The sequence below is a fragment of the Pteropus vampyrus genome, unplaced genomic scaffold (assembly GCF_000151845.1).
Source record: "Pteropus vampyrus isolate Shadow unplaced genomic scaffold, Pvam_2.0 Scaffold125, whole genome shotgun sequence".
NCBI lineage: Eukaryota > Metazoa > Chordata > Mammalia > Chiroptera > Pteropodidae > Pteropus > Pteropus vampyrus.
Genome location: NW_011888906.1, coordinates 540,965 through 556,492, shown reverse-complemented (window position 1 = coordinate 556,492; position 15,528 = coordinate 540,965). Strand labels below are relative to the sequence as shown.

The 15,528-nt window shown below is 45.2% G+C and overlaps 1 protein-coding gene and 1 long non-coding RNA gene across 9 annotated transcripts in view; one reads left to right on the top strand and one right to left on the bottom strand.

The window, feature by feature from the left end:
* The first annotated feature begins 38 nt into the window (after positions 1-38).
* LOC111743945 overlaps positions 39-15,528 on the top strand; it is a 24,756-nt gene continuing 9,266 nt past the window's right edge. For all 3 annotated transcript variants that reach the window (XR_002781933.1, XR_002781934.1, XR_002781932.1), the window contains exons 1-2: positions 39-126; positions 1,212-1,303. This is a non-coding gene — a long non-coding RNA (uncharacterized LOC111743945). The remainder of the gene's footprint in view (positions 127-1,211; positions 1,304-15,528) is intronic.
* Positions 7,426-15,528, bottom strand: part of TGIF2 (TGFB induced factor homeobox 2) — a 21,722-nt gene continuing 13,619 nt past the window's right edge. For all 6 annotated transcript variants that reach the window (XM_011366575.2, XM_011366573.2, XM_011366577.2 and 3 more), the window contains exon 3: positions 7,426-10,135. In XM_011366575.2, coding sequence (XP_011364877.1) covers positions 9,614-10,135 — 522 coding nt within the window. In that variant the 3' untranslated portion in view covers positions 7,426-9,613. The remainder of the gene's footprint in view (positions 10,136-15,528) is intronic.

The window sequence follows — 15,528 nt, the reverse complement described above, 5'->3', positions numbered from 1 at the left end:
TGACGGCAAGCTTCTGCCAGGCTCGCCGTAGGGTGAGAGGGAAGGGACAATCTTGGTGGGGACGACAATACGAGCACGAGGGGGTGCTGTGGAGACTGAAGAACGGTGTCTGAAACGAAAGCGGAGGTTGGACATGAGCGTCACCCAGTTCGCCCCAGCTTGTCCCCTAGAGCAGCGAGGCAAAACGCGACCCTGGTTTTCTCGAGGCGTCCTTTCGAGGCGTCCTTTCAAGCCGTTGCTCCCCGGGAACTCCAGGCTGCCTCTCAGGATTTAGCCCTTGCTCATTTTCTCTCTTAAGTCTGCAAGTTCCGTAGGACCTGTTCAGGATGTTAACTCTTTTCTGTAATAAGTTAGTGTCTCATCCTGCCCTGCTCTTCTGTCAAATGAGCCCTGAAACCCAAAGAAGGGAAATGATTTTCTAAGGCTATATAGCAAGTTGGAACCAGCTGAGGACTCCTCACGGGGGAAAAGTAGAGAAAATATTGTATTAGGTATCAGAATGGCTGAATGTTCATCTGTTGTGTCCTCACTATGTGCTAGGTCAGTGGTTCACAAAATGTGTTTGTGGACCAGCAGCACCTACATCACCTAGAAACTTGTTTAGAGGTGTAAATGCTTCTTAGATGTTATAGGGGCGGGGCCCATAATCGGCGTTTTAATAAGCTCTCCAGGTGGTGTCATGGGCACTGTGCTATGCAGTATGTTGAGACCAAGGGACATCACTTCTCTGTGCGTTGGGTTAGAGTAACTTGCCCGGAATCACTCAACTAGTACCTGAGTTTGTCTGACTCCAAAATCTGTACTTTTAACCTTAAGCTTTAAGTCTTAAAGAATAACAAAGAACATCCTTTGCATACCTGTCAGTGTTCACCTGTAGTTCTCCACCTTAGGTGAACAACAGAATCTCCTAGAGAGCTTTTTCAGAATACTATATTGGTGTTTTCCACCACAATTCAACCCAAAGATCCTGTTTCAGTAAGTGCAGCTGGCCCCCAGAGGTGATAAACACTGCAACAGACATTACTTTGTCTGGACCTGATGAGAGGGCCATATATGTGACACGGGTGCACATCTTTAGTCTTTACTTTCACGTGGATCTTGTTTGTTTGGGCCCTGCCTCTTTTCTGAACCAGTTTCCCTCCCATATGCTAACTACAGTGAAGCTCAATCCTGTTTAGAAGTGTACCATCAGTATAAAACCTCTTCTCCAGGTTCCCTGGTAGCATGCTGCACTGGAGACAAACTGATCATTCTCTCAAAGAATGTTGGAAGAGTATCTAGCCCATGGTCAAAGACAGAAAAGGTAAGTTTTCAGTCTGCTGGGTCTAGCGGTAAAGATTTGTAATGGAGAATTTGATCTGAGATGTTGGGGAAGACAGCTCTGAAGGAAGAGTAGGAGTTAAGACAGAGAAAAAGGAGGGGAAAGGGAGAGAGCATTTCAGGAGGTGAAACCTTGTGGGCTGAAGATAAGGAATAAAGCCACAAATTGGGGAAGGAAAGAGAGGGTCATGCTGGAGAATTTGTTTTTATCCCAAGGGTGGAGGAGGAAGGCACAGAAAGGATTTGAGCAGGGGCCTTCACTTTTCAGGTTTACATCTTAAGCAGGATCATTCTGGCTGCTATTTGGAGGACTGAATCAGAGTGGGAGACTAAAGACAGATTTGATGGGGGCACCAAAGATGAAGAAAATTGGAATAAAATGGAGTTAATTCTTTCTTAAAACTTAAAAATATTTTTTAAGTTGCTATAAAATATGCATAACAATATTTACCATTTTTAAGTGTTCGGTGGCACAGCGAAATACATTGACTTTGTTTTGCAGCCATCCCCACCATCCTTTTTCAGAATCGTTCATCTTATAAAAATGAAACTCCATACCTATTAAACTATTCACTACCCATTCTCCCTACCCCCCAGCCCCTGGCAACTACCATTCTACTTTCTGTGTTAATTTGACTAAGTACCTCACGAGAGTGGAATCACACAGTATTTGTCCTTTTCTGATTGGCTTATTTCGCTTAGTATACCCTCTTAAATATCCATATTGTAGTATGTGTCAGAATGTCCTTTTTTAAGGCTGAATAATAACTTTGTTAAATGTTTGTTAAATGACCATTGCATGTATATACCACATTTTGTTTATCCATTCATCTATTGAGGGACCCTTGGGGTGCTTCCACCTTTTTGATATTGTGAATAGTGTGTCTGTGTACATTGGTGTACAAATATCCGTTCATGTGCCTGCTTTCAGTTCTTTCGGTATATACCCAGGGTGGAATTGCTGGGTCATATGATAATTCTATTTTTTATTTTTTGAGGAACCACCGTACTATTTTCTATAGTGGCTACACCATTTAAATTCCTAAAAGTGCACAAAAGTTCCAATTTCTCCACATCCTTGCCAACACTTGTTTTCTTTTTTGTTTGTTTGTTTGTTTTAATAATAGGTACTGTGAAGTGGTATCTCATCGTGGTTTCATGTGCTTGTTGCCCATTTGTATATCTTTGGAGAAATGTCTGTTCTAGACCTTCGCCCAGTTTTGAATCTGGTTGTTTGGTGTTTTGTTGTTGAGTCTTAGGAGTTCTGTATGTATTCTGGATATAATAATTTTGGTGAGGTTCAGTTTGCGTAATTTTTTGTAGTTGCCTGTGCCTTTGGTGTCATATCCAAGAAATCATTGCCAAATCCAGTGTCATCAAGGTTTTCCCTTGTTTTCTTCTCTGAGTTTTATAATTTTATCTCCTATGTTTAGGTCTTGATCCATTTTGAGTTAATTTTTTAAATTTATTTTTCAGTTATAGTTGACATACAATATTATATTAGTTTCAGGTGTACAACATAACGATTAGACATTTATATACCTTATGAAGTGATCACTATGAAAAGTCTAGTCTCCATCTGGCACCATACATAGTTATTACAATATTACTGACTGTATTCCCCATGCTGTACTTTATATCCCCATAACTATTTTTATTACTAGCAATTTGTACTTCTTAACCCTTTTTTATATGGTTTTAGCTAAGGGTCCAACTTTATTCTTTTATGTGTGGATATCCAGTTTTCCTACCACCATTTGTTAAAAAGACTTTTCTTTCCCCATTGAATGGTCTTAGCACCCTTGTTGAAAATCATTTTGTTACTGGACCAAGTTGGTGGGTCTGTTGCCCATGGGACACAGAAAAGCTGAAGTCTGAGGCAACAGTTTTTTCACAAAGAAAAGATTTCATTGTCAGGCAGCTAGACAAGGAGATCAGAGACCACATCATTCTCCCTTATCCAGGGTATGGGGCAGTTCTTAAGGCGTTAGGGACAAGTTTTAATTGGAGGCTTGGGATTTGGTGTTTATGGTAAGGGGCTTCAGCACTGAATCTTCGTGGACAACGGGCCCTTTGCTTCTGAAAGGGATCCTGTATTCAAGTTCCCGTTATGTCCCCATCCTTTGGTTCTGTGGGAAGGGGTGAGGCTTGTTCTGAGTGCAGCTGGAGGTGGCATGGCACATGTTCTGTGCTCTCTCTGTAAAACAGCTCAAGGATTGTATTAATCACAGATCTGCTTTAAGGGAACAGAACCAGTTTTAAGCTGGTCAGTATGATTTGTATGTTATTTCAATTTGACCATAAGCGTGAGGGTTCATTTCAGGGCTCTTCTATTCCATTAGTCTATTTGTCTGTCTTTATGCCAATACCACACAGTTTTTGGTCACCGTAGCTTTGGATTATGTTTTGAAATCAAGAAGTGTGAATCCTCCAACTTCATTCTCCTTTTTCAACATATTTTTGGTTATTGGGGTATCTTAAGATTCCATATGAATTTTATGATGTGTTTTCCTATTTCTGCAAAAAAAAAAAAGTCATTGGGATTTTGATAGAGTTAAGTATTTTATTCTTTTTGATGCTATTGTAAATGTTATTTCCTTAATTTCTGTTTTGGACTGTTCATTGTTATTGTATTGAAACACAACTGATTTGAGGGTGCTAATTTTGTATCCTGCAACTTTGCTGAATCTACTTATTAGTAGTTTTTTGTGGAATCTTTAAAGATTACTACATCTGTGATTATATCATCAGCAGATACGATCTTTATCCACTCCCCCAAAAGAGTTAATTCTTTATATGTCATATTGTATTATATTGTGAAGCTCTGACTTTAACTCGGAGAGGAGGGTGTCATGGAAAGTTGTATTTGGAAGGGTCCTCAGATCCTGCAGTCCAGCCCAAGGTCACACAGCAAGTTAGAGGTTTAATAGGCATTTGAAACCTGAGCTGTATTGCCCTCTTAGCTTTCTAGGAGCAGAAAAAGCCACGCTGGGAGGATATGATGGAGAGCCCCTGCCTAGAAGGTATCCATGGTACTGAGCTTTGTTCTTTCTCTGCTTTCAACCAAGGCTTTCCTTATCTTAAGAAGTGGGAAATCTGGCTGAATCTCAGTGCATCCATCTGGTTAAAATAAACATCCTGGGTGGTCTAATATGGAAAAGAACTTGATGAAGTCAGATTTGGAAGTGGGAGAGATGAATTTGGAAGTAGGACACATTTGCCTTTGTGAGGTTGGGGCTTTTTAGCACCACTAAACACATGATGTCAGCATTGGGAGTGAGTACAGATATACCTTGGAGATCTTATGGGGTTGGTTCCAGACCACCACCATAAAGTGAGTCATAATCTTTTTGGTGGAGGGTCTTGCCTTCAATTTGTAAAAAATGTAGCATCTGTAAAGCACAGTAAAGCGAAGTTTAATGAAACGGGTATGCCCGTACATCCTCCCAGCTGAATACCTCTATTCTACTGCCAGCTACTTGTAGTAGAGTTTGGAGAGGAAAGTGTGCTCTGAGAGGTAAGGCCGCGGCCCCAAACATAGATGGAATCACAGAAATCAGGAATCCTTGGGGGAAAAACCATGAGCCATGGCAAGAGCACTTTGTGTTAAATAGAGGTCTGAGTTTGTATCCTGATCTTTTCTTTTTGCTTAAAATAAATGTTTTACTAGCATTTATTGAGCCCTTACTAGTTGCCAGCTTTGCTAAATGTTTTACATGTATTTATTTTCCTCCAAAAGCTGGCTTGACTCTTAACCACTATACTGAAGTCCTCTCTTTCGACCTTTAAATTTTCTATAGTGAATGTGGATTGCTTATGTAATTAAAATGACAGTCTTAGGAAGCAACAGTTGACTTTCAGGCCACCACAGACTCCTGGGGGCTAAGGGGAAGTCAGTTGATTTGAGGGGACTAGTTGGTGGTACTATTCTTCCTCTTATCTTGTAACTTTGAAAGATGAGGTGCTTGTCTTTTTACCTCCGCAGTCTTCTGGCAGGAAATCAGTGTCCTGATGATAAATGATTGGGTCCTGGAGCAACAGTAGGGGAATCTCCTGTGGCAGCAGTGAAGAGTACAGATTCTTGGACTCTCTGGGAGTGGTGTTTTAGAATTTGCATTTTCATAAGCTCTCCTGATGATCTTGATTTATATTAAGGCTGGAGAACTACTTCTCTGAGTCATTAGTCCTAGTTCTGCCACTTAAAAGCTGTGTGTTATGGGGCCAGTTATTTTAACTGTTCTGTTTTACCTCTAGCCTTGTGCTGAGAGGCCAGATAACAATAGAAAATAGAAGTGAAATGGATTGTCTCATTTCATCCTTCTAAGAGATGAGTATTACCATTTTATTTACAAGGAAACTGGTGTTTGGAGTGGTGAACTGACTTGCCTGTGGTCACAACAGCCAATGAAGTAACAAAACCAGAATTTGAACCCAGGGTTAGATAAGTGCTTTAGAAACTAGTAACATTGATAGCAGTGATGACTATTTCCACATCCCTTTTGAGTTCCAGACTTTATTCTCCATGGCTCCAGTGGATAACATAGTAAGGTCACAGCCACACCATGGCAGACCTGGCCCTTGCCTTCTGGGAGCTTTCTCATTGTCAGCTTCCAAACTAGAGTGTACTTTTAAAATCCAGAGTCCTGATTCCCACCCTAGAGATTCTTATTCATGGGGCTGAATTGGGTCCATGGAAAAATTACCACTTCCAAAAGTGGAAAGGAGGCTGCCTTCCTTGACCATCAGTCTCAAGGCACACCTCACCTAACACCCCTCCATCACTTTTTCTTTCCTTTCTTACTGTTGGACACAAGGTCTAAGTACATTGATACCCAAGGACTAAAAGCATCACCATGGCCCCTATGTTAAGAGTGGGGGCACAGAGAGGGGCTCTGATAATACATAGCCAACCCAATAGCAAATACTCAAGCCAGGGAGCAGAAATGCATTTACTTCTTTAAGAGACTGTTCCTGGAAAGGTAGATGTCTTGATAACATTCTTAGCTTCTGAGGAGGGGCCCTTGCCACATTGTCCCTGTCAGCTTTCACTAACTAGAGTGTTTGCTCACCTGAGCTCTTCAATTTGAAACTTGATGCAGAAGATACTTTTGGTTTGTTCTTTGGGTATTAAACCGATTTTGAGTAGCCTTTCCAGCATGTTCTTATTCTGCCAAGCCCCAAGGCAAGTGTCCAATTTGAGGAATACTGACAGAGGGAAGTGGGAAAACCAGGACTTTGGGTGAATGGCCAAGTTGGAGTTCTTTAATCTGGGGAACTTGAGCAGGGAGGCTGTCTCTGAATTCCTAAAGGCAAGTGACCTGTGGGAGATTTGATATCCTCTCTCCAGGTGTGCTGGGGAGAAATCAAGAAGCCAGTTTGGTTCAGCAGAAACTTCTAGTGCTTAGCCCAAACCATGTTAGCTGGATGCCAGTGGGCTGTGAACTGCTCATCACTAGGTTCAATGTCTGGGTAGTTCTGAGTGACCTTAAAGCAAGACAGACTTGAATTCACATCCTAGCTCCACTTAATATTGGCCAAGCTCAGGCAAGTAACAAGGGCATCTCACTTCTTTTGTGACTGTGTAGAAAAATTAAGAGATAATGAACACTGCACAGACCATAAGACCCTAGTAAGACTGTTTACTGTTGCAGACCTTGATTTTGTGGTTTGGGCTGCAATTACACTGTATAGTCAATTTCATCATAACAGAAATGCAACCCGCAGCTAGCTTAAACAAAAAGGGGAATTTACTAGCTAATGTATTAGTGAAGTCCAGAGGTGTTACTAGTTTCATATGACTAGAACATCCCTTTCATCTCTGCTTTTGTGCTGGCTTCATAACTGCAGCCATGCTCTTTCCTAATTGGGGGTGGTGGTGGGGTTACCAGCTTGGGATGCATATGCCTCCTGTACACTGTGATCAATGGGATACGGAACAGAGGTGAGGCCCAGCAAGTAAGGATAGAGTATACATCCCTTAGAAGTAGCTACTGGAGGGAAGGTGAGAACAGTTAAGGCAGAGTAAGGCCTCTGTAACTGCCCCATCTCCAGGCTAGGCCAAGTCACAGTGGATCAACCTGTTTCTGTTTTTCAAAACAAAACAAACAAAACCCAAAACAACTTTATTTGACAAAAGACAACAAGTTATTTACAGTAGTTTTTTGCTCAAATTATTCAACGGGATAACTGTGCTTCTCCAGGTTTATCTCACAACCAAATCAAGCAGAGGCTGCCCCACCCACAGCCTCCCTATCTTGCACAAGGGGGGAATGCCAACCAGAATTCAGCAGCATGGCTCCTGCCCCCCTCACCACCTCCACTGCTCAGTGCACTGTGGGAAGAAAAAGTCCCACCCCAGCCCAATATACTTCCAGAGTCCTCTGCTACAAGCATCTTGCAACAGTCACACCAGACCTGGGCTCACAGACATGGGCGGGGTGGAAGAGGCTGGGCAAAAAGCAACTTCAACTACTCTTGAAGCTGCCATGTTCATTCTTCCCTAGCTGGGCCTCAGGAGGGTGAGGATCCCTGATCACCAACCCCCCACCCTAGGGTATCCAAGGAGGGCACAGGGGGAGGCTGGAGGCAAGAGTCTAGGAAACCTGCCTACTCAGAGCAAAGCTCCCTCTCCTTAAATAACCAATCCCACTCCCACAGCCATGGGTGGGCCAAGCCACTCAGAATTGAGGGTGTCTTCCTGAAGACTTCAAAGATCATCCCAGGAAGGACAGAACACACACTGCTGCCTTTTCTCCAGGCCAACGCCACACAAGTCAGCCAACACCCAGTAACTCTCCCCCTTGTGCCTGACCTGGCAAGTTCAGGAAACTACAGGCTGGGGTTCCTGACCTGTTTTTTGGCCCAGTAACAATGTTATTCAGAACAAAAATATTCCAGCTAATAATAACCTAGGATTAGTGTTTCTTAGGATATATAAAGATGGGGTATGTTGCTGTCAGCAATGAAATAGCAAATAAAAAATGGGGAGGGAGAATAAGACCAATTGTGATCTGTTTCACTGTGAAGTTCAGGGCAGGGGCCTCTGCAACTCCAATTTAAAGGTGCAACACAAAGACACTGTGACCAGGCTTCCTAATTTCCAGCCCAGCCTTCTCTGGAAGGCAGTTCCTCAGCCAGCTGGGGGCACTATTCCCTGCTTCTTCCAGGAATAGCTTCCTGCCACCATTGTGGGAAAAGCTGCCAGTAGATGGCTCACTTCTCTCCAAGTAAGAGGTACCCAGAGCTTCTGACACTCTGGCCCCACTAATCCAAGTTACTAAAGGAATCTAAAACTCAGGCTGCAGGGCAAAGCTTTCAAGGATAAAAGGGAAAACATTATAAGAGGGGGAAAAAAAAAAACCCACTGCCTCAGTCTAGCTTACTTCTCCCACCCCCCGAAATACAGTAAAAACAAAAATAGAAAAAACACCTCTCTGGTTTTATCATCCTTCTCTGCTCTGTGCCTAGGTTTGGTCAGATTCTCTGTTGGACCCTCTCTCTGGCTGTAGCTTTATCCCTTTCTGTGCCTGATGCAGAAAAGTCAAAGCCCATAAGTTTTTCCTTTTTTGGGGGCGGGGGGGAGGCGGGGTAAACCAAACCAACAATAAAACAACCATTTGGAATTTTGCAGAGATTCGGCTGGTCTCAAAAATAAAAATACTCCTTCTTTGTAAAACAATCACCAGTTGTAGTGGTGGATCATTCTCAGTTCATTAGACTCCATCACACGGTGCACTCTTATTCCCCACAACTGGGCTCACTACCCTCATTAACGCAAACCACAGCAAAAAGGGAAAAATAAACACAAAGTTTAGCAAAAACCTAAACATTCAACTGGAGTTGGTTCTGTTACATCTGCTGGGTTCCTCTTTTCTTTTGTTCACACTTATGAACTTGGAATGTTCACACTTGGCTTAACAAAAAGAGGCTGGCTCAGGGGCAACTTGGACCCAGCGTAGGTCTGAACTTGGCAGGTTTCCTGTGCCCAGCCCAGGAAGGCAGCCTGGAACAAAGGTGTCCTGCGGATTCTCTGGAGAAGTAGCAGCAGCACCATGCCTGTCTCCACTCTCTTGGTCTCATTACTGAGGAGGCCTGGAGAAACGGCGGTCAGCAGAGAGGTCCCCATCACAGTGTAGTGACACCAGCTGGCATCTTCCTGCTGAAGACCTCTTGAACAGAGGAGATGATCCTGATGTTTGGCAGTGATCCAGAGAAAACCCTCTGTATGAAAGGGAACCAAAACAGAAACCCAGGACAGCTGGCTCGAGCCTCGAGCACCCCTGTTGGCCGATGCCTACTTGGGGTTTTCAGACACTAAGGGGATGGGAGTGTGCAGTAACGGGGGTGACGGGTCCTGCTGCTTCTGGAGCTCCATCTCAGCAGCCCTCTGTAGCGCCACCTCGACCAGCAGCTGGAAGCTGCTGAAGTCCTCCTTGTCCTGCTCTGGGGGTGTGGGCGGCGGTGTGTTGAAGAGTCCACCTGTGGGGCTTCCAGCTTCGGCCCTGGTCAGCAGCGTGAGTGTGCTACCCGGGGTCACCAAGGGCTTGGAAGGCTCCAGCTCCCCTTGTGGGAAGGGGGCTGCTGGCTTCTCTCCCTGGCCTGAGTGGAGTGGCATGGAGCACATGGACAAGGAGAGCACACTGGCTGGGGCCGGTACAGACACTGCCAGCACTGAGGGGCTGCTGCCACGGGGGAGGGCCACATCTGAGGCCTTACCCCCGCGGCGGGAAATGGTGTACTGGTTGGGGTCTTGGCCGTCCTTCCGAAGCATGTCTGGGAGAAGTCGCCGTCGGGCGTTGATGAACCAGTTACATATCTGGAATGAGTGTAGGAGACCATCATCAGTACACTCAATCAAAACCAGCTATGAAGCACTTATGTTCCCAGCCCCAGAATATAGCAGCAAACACAGACAAAATCCCAATCCTCAGAGAGGTTCATGCTGGGAAGAGAGAGTTAAAGAAGAAATCATACAAATGAATATAAAATTGCAACTGTGATTCAGCCAATGAAGGGAAGGTGCAACGGTGCTGCTGGAGACGACAATGGGAAGACCCAATCTAGTCTTTGTGGGCTCGGGCCGGTATTCCGAGGAAATGGCTCACAGAGATCTGAAGGCTGAGCAGCAGGTTAGGTGGGAAGTGGGAAGGGAGAGGAACATTCGATTTAGGGGGATCAATCTCTGAAAGGACCCTGTGGCAGGTGGAACCAGACTGCAGGGAAGGCAGGCCTGTATGGCTGGAGCTCAGTGGTAACTAGAGGTTACGTCATAGTAGGAATTTCATTCTTTATCCTAAGGGCAATGGGGAGCCACAGGAGGGTTTTAAGCAAAGGAGCAACCTGATTAGTGGAGAATAGAATGGAAGCAGGGAGAAGGGTTAGTAGTTCAAGTTACATTAAGGGAGATGACAAAATAACAAATGTTTGGTCTGTTTGGCAAACTGGAAATGAGAGGACCTGGTGCCAAGGGTGATTCACTCCTAAGTTTCTAGAGCAGAGTCTTGGTGCAGGCCGCAAAGACTCCAAGAGATTGTCGAGTAGAAGAAAATGATTGTTTCCAAGGAAAACCAGGATCAGTGGCTCCAGCTGAATGTGCGCCTTCAGCCAACATCCTTAAATCTTATTTCCTACATGCTCCTAGGTAAACTACCATTTAACCTTGACCCCATGCCCGTCTAATTGATTGTTTAGATCAATCTTTTTGGACCTATGCATGAGGCATGAAATTTTTACTGTTAAGTATCATGCTGCAAAACCAAGACATTCTAGCACACTGACCCATATCTGTCTGGATTCTTTTGAACAGCCCCAGCTTCATGGCTCTCCAATTCAGCCTCTTCACTGGTTGTCACTTCTTTTTCTAAAATGCAACGATTCATTCCTGCCATGTCTCCTAATGCCATGTCTCCAGTCCAGACACCTGAGCCTGAGTGTTAAGCCCTTCCCTATCATGGTCTATATTTCCAGCCCTGTATTCTACAGCATGTGCAAACTGCTCACCAGCCTTTTTTAAAGGCCCTGTGCTTTAAAAAATAAATAAGTAAATAAGCTTCGTGCCTTTTGCACATCACATTCCTTTCTCAGGGAATGCCCTCTTTCTCCACCTGGAGAATGCCTACTCTAAGTGTTGGCTGATCTAAAGTATTAGAAATAGGGCCAGAGCAGAGGAAAGGGAGTCAAAACACCTCTCTGTTCACCTATGGTGGATGGACAGCCTGGCAGTTTCTCCTCATACATGAACGAATGATACCATGAGGGCAGACAGCTGTTCAGGAAGAGTGTGAATAGTTTCTGCATACCCAAGAGCAGCAGGCATCCTTGACCATCTATAAGATCAACCACCCATACCCACTTTTCTTTCATTTACTCTTGATGGCCTAGAGATGTGGCAAGACTGATCCTACCATAGCCCGCCTGAGCATTATTTAAAAGGTTATGGATTAGACTAGAAAACAGCTCCTTGGCTGCATGGCTGGTTAAGCTCATAAATACAAAACATGTTTTAAAACATTAACTCTTCCTTTAAATAGGCAAACGGAATGCCCTATCACTTTTTACAAGTCCTTCTCCCTCTCGCCCTCCATAAAAAGGGCCACCAACGCTGCCTCATAACTACTCAGCCAGCTCAGAAGTAGCAGGAGAGAAGAAACATTAGAAACCAGGTGGGGGCATGGGTGGGCCTAGTAGGTATCCACAGTCCGGGTGTCTCTCTAGATGCCTCTGATGAAAAGAGATTACCAATAGCTGCCATTCACTGAGCACTGTACAGCTACACAATTTTCTTCTAATAGTTATGTCAGCACTGAGTTTGATCAACTCCCATTTTACTAATGAACATATAAAGCTCAGCCTGGAGAAGTCAGGCAGGATTCCACCTCCAGCCAGGGATCACCAAGCCTGGGCCCCTGGATCTGGAGGAGCAGGAGCCCCTCCTCTGAATCTTTCTCGCAAGCTGTCACAGGGTCTCCAAACCCAGCTTGTTTTATTCACCAGAACAGTCAAGTAGAACTTCTCACTTTCCTGTTACACTCCCCTTTTCAAGGCTTCACGCTCACTCAAATAATATTGAGCGATTACCTATATGCCGGGCTCAGTTCTTGGTGCTGGTGATACCTCTGTGAATTAAACAGACGTGCACTCTGCCCTGTGGAGCTTCCAGTCCACCTAGTTCTGGAGAATGGCACAAAAGGGTAGTATATAAAGATAAGAGAGGCCTTGTAGACAAGGGGTCTGAGAACGCTGAGACCTAAAGGATAAGCCAACCAGCCACTCGGAAAGCTGAGGGAAGAATGTTCTAGACAGAGGAAACAGTAAATGCCAAAGTCCTGAGGCAGGAAAGGGTTTGGTTTAAGGAACTAACAGCAGGCAGGGCTAATCTCACTAGGCCGGACACCATGGTAAAACACTAAAGGCCTAAACAGTATCTTGACCTAAATTCTGACACTCTAGGTCCTTGTCCTTTTCCTGGCCCTGTCTCTTTTCTCCTCTCCGTTTATCAAGAGATACTTACAGAGCATACAACTGGCTGCTATAGGAGGAAGAAAAGACAGGACCCCCTCTCCTTCACCTCCCATGTGCTGGGATGTTGGGAACTGTGTGGGCTGCAGTAATGTTCAATGTTCCTCAAGATATTCCTCTAATGTTTGCTGAATGGAGCAAAGGTTCAGCTCTCCTCAGGGCTCCTGTATCAGTTTCTACCCCGCCTATCACCTTTCTTGGCCCATACCCAGGCAAGTCCTTGGGTACCATCTTCCCAAGGGCCATCTCTACCTAGCCAAAAGGATAGCCACCTATGACAGGAGCTGGTGCTTGGAGTAAGCATCGGTCTCTGCCCAGCAGGCTGTAGCTGAATTCATTCCATGAGTGATCCAAGGACAGCACTTGGACCCAGGCCCTGTCAGTCTGGGAAAATTCCTGGGAAGGACAGAGCCAGAGCCTTCTTGTGGCCCTTCTCTCCCTTCTCCAGTTCTGCCTGGAAGGAACCTGCCCCTGGGGTTCTCATTTACCCCTTTTTACCACTATAGTCCCCCCAGTAAACCGAGCACATATATAACAGCAGGCATCAGCAGACACTGGCTGAGCTGAATCCTGGCTAGAATTGCAGGGGATCCTCAAGGAGAGATGAAGCTCAACAGCTGGGTGCAATGAAGGAAGGGAAACTAAGCATCTGGATACCAGGCTATCATGCCCCCCAACTCACTTGCATTATATTTAATCTACATACAAGCCTGGAAGGGTATTGAACAGTATCCCCAAAGGAGAGACGAAAGAACTTGCCTAAGTTACACAGCCTGAGTACAAAGCCGGGTTTCAAGCTCAGTTCTCTGGGCTTCAGGGCCCTACTGCTATTCTTACTCTGCCTTGCTGGGTCTTTCCAAACAGAGGTACAGAACAGATAGCTGAATCATCATCTTCATAATCCTAAAAGCAAACACTCGTTGAACACGAAACATACCAGGTGCTAGTTCTGAACATTTTCCATCTCATTTCTCATTTAATCTTCAACAGCCTATGAGACAGGTTCTGTGATGATCTCCAATTTTATCTGAATTGCTGAAGAAACAGAGGCCTTGACCAGAGAGGTTCAGTAACTTACTCAAGGTCACAATTACAAGGGCTGGGATCTGGTCCAGACAGCCTGGTTACAGGCAACCAGCACAGACAGGTGAAAGGCCTAAAGAGAATCCGTCAGCCTGAGGCCCTTTTTCCTTGCTCACATGCTTTCATTCCTCCATCCCGCAGCTGCCTCTTCAGCTACCTGTGCTACAGGAGAGCTCTGCACTTTTCCACCTCACTGCTGTAGGCAGCAGAAACAGATCACAGCGACCTGGGTCAAGCGAAGTAGGGACGAGTGTTTTTGTTGAGAAAGCAGTCTTGGGCGTTTACTAGCAGCTGTGTGGGCATTTAGCCCCCAGCTGCACCTCCCATTTTGGCTTACAATTCTGAGAACAGCAGAAAAACACCCCCTCCCACCCCAACATATTCTACACACTCACCCAGGTCCACAGAAAACTTGGCAGCTTACTGTTTTGTCTTCTCATCTGATAGAAATGCACAGCTGAGGGGGACTGCACAAGAGCGGGAAGCCTGAGTGCACCACCAGTGCCAGCTGTGATAATGGGCTATCGGGATTTTCTGTTGTCTCTTCCAGTTGCCTGACCCATGCCTAAGTCAGGAAAAGAGCATGTGACTTGCCCCCACTCAAGGTCCCTGGGGAAGGGGTAGGGAAAATGCCAAGGTGAATTCTATGATCGATATGGCAGAATTGACTGGGTGCCTGAAAGCCTGTCTCTATCATAAAACAGGGCACTGTCTGAAAGGCTGTTGCCTGTCAGTTTTTTGTTTTTTTTTTTTTAATCAGTGTGCCAGAGGAAAGACAGGGGAGGAATCACTGTAGCAAATGGGAGTGGGAGGGGCACCAGGAAGCTGATGAAGGTCATGAGAATCAGAGCAGGGCGTTTGAAGAAGGCGACACAAGTGCTTTAATTTTAATGTCTTTTCGGCTGTGAAAGATAGAAGCAAAAGAGGGGAGAGAAGTGAAAGCATGGACCTTTCCCCAACTCACAGTACCTCCATTTGTGCTGTGACCACCCAAATCTGGGTGCTCTTAAAGGCAGCTGGCTGTATTGGAATCACCTTGAGGGTGATTTAAGAAAAGCTACTTTTCATCTGCTTTGCAGATGTGAGGGGGGAGGCGGGGAGGGCTGGAGTCAGGAATGAGTGTTTTTAAACAAGCACCCCAGAGTTCTGCCATCCAGGCTTAGGAATCAGTGGTTTAATCCACTCCTTTAACTTGTCTTTGTGGGCTGATCCTTTAAGCAAAAAAAGCTTACGCAGAAGCTCAAAAAACATGCATAGAGATGAAGTGCCTTGAGGTGGAGAGAGAGTCCCCAGAGGGCTGCAGCTAGCTTTGCAGCCAGAGTAAGGAGAGCAGCCGGGCCAGGACACCCCTTGCCACAAGGCAGGCCACTACAACTTCTGTACCAGGTTCCTTTCTTTCGCTGTTCCCCATAGCCGAGGCCCCATTCCTTCAGTCTGTCAGGACTCCATTCAAATGCTGCTTTCTGAGAAACTTCCTACAGGCACCGCGCATTGATAATTAATTACGTTGAATTCTTAGTTTTTTAAATGTCTTCTCTCCCTCGCCCCTCAGGCAGCTACCGGAGGGCAGGAATACTGCCTGTTCTACAGCTGTTTCCAGCACACAGC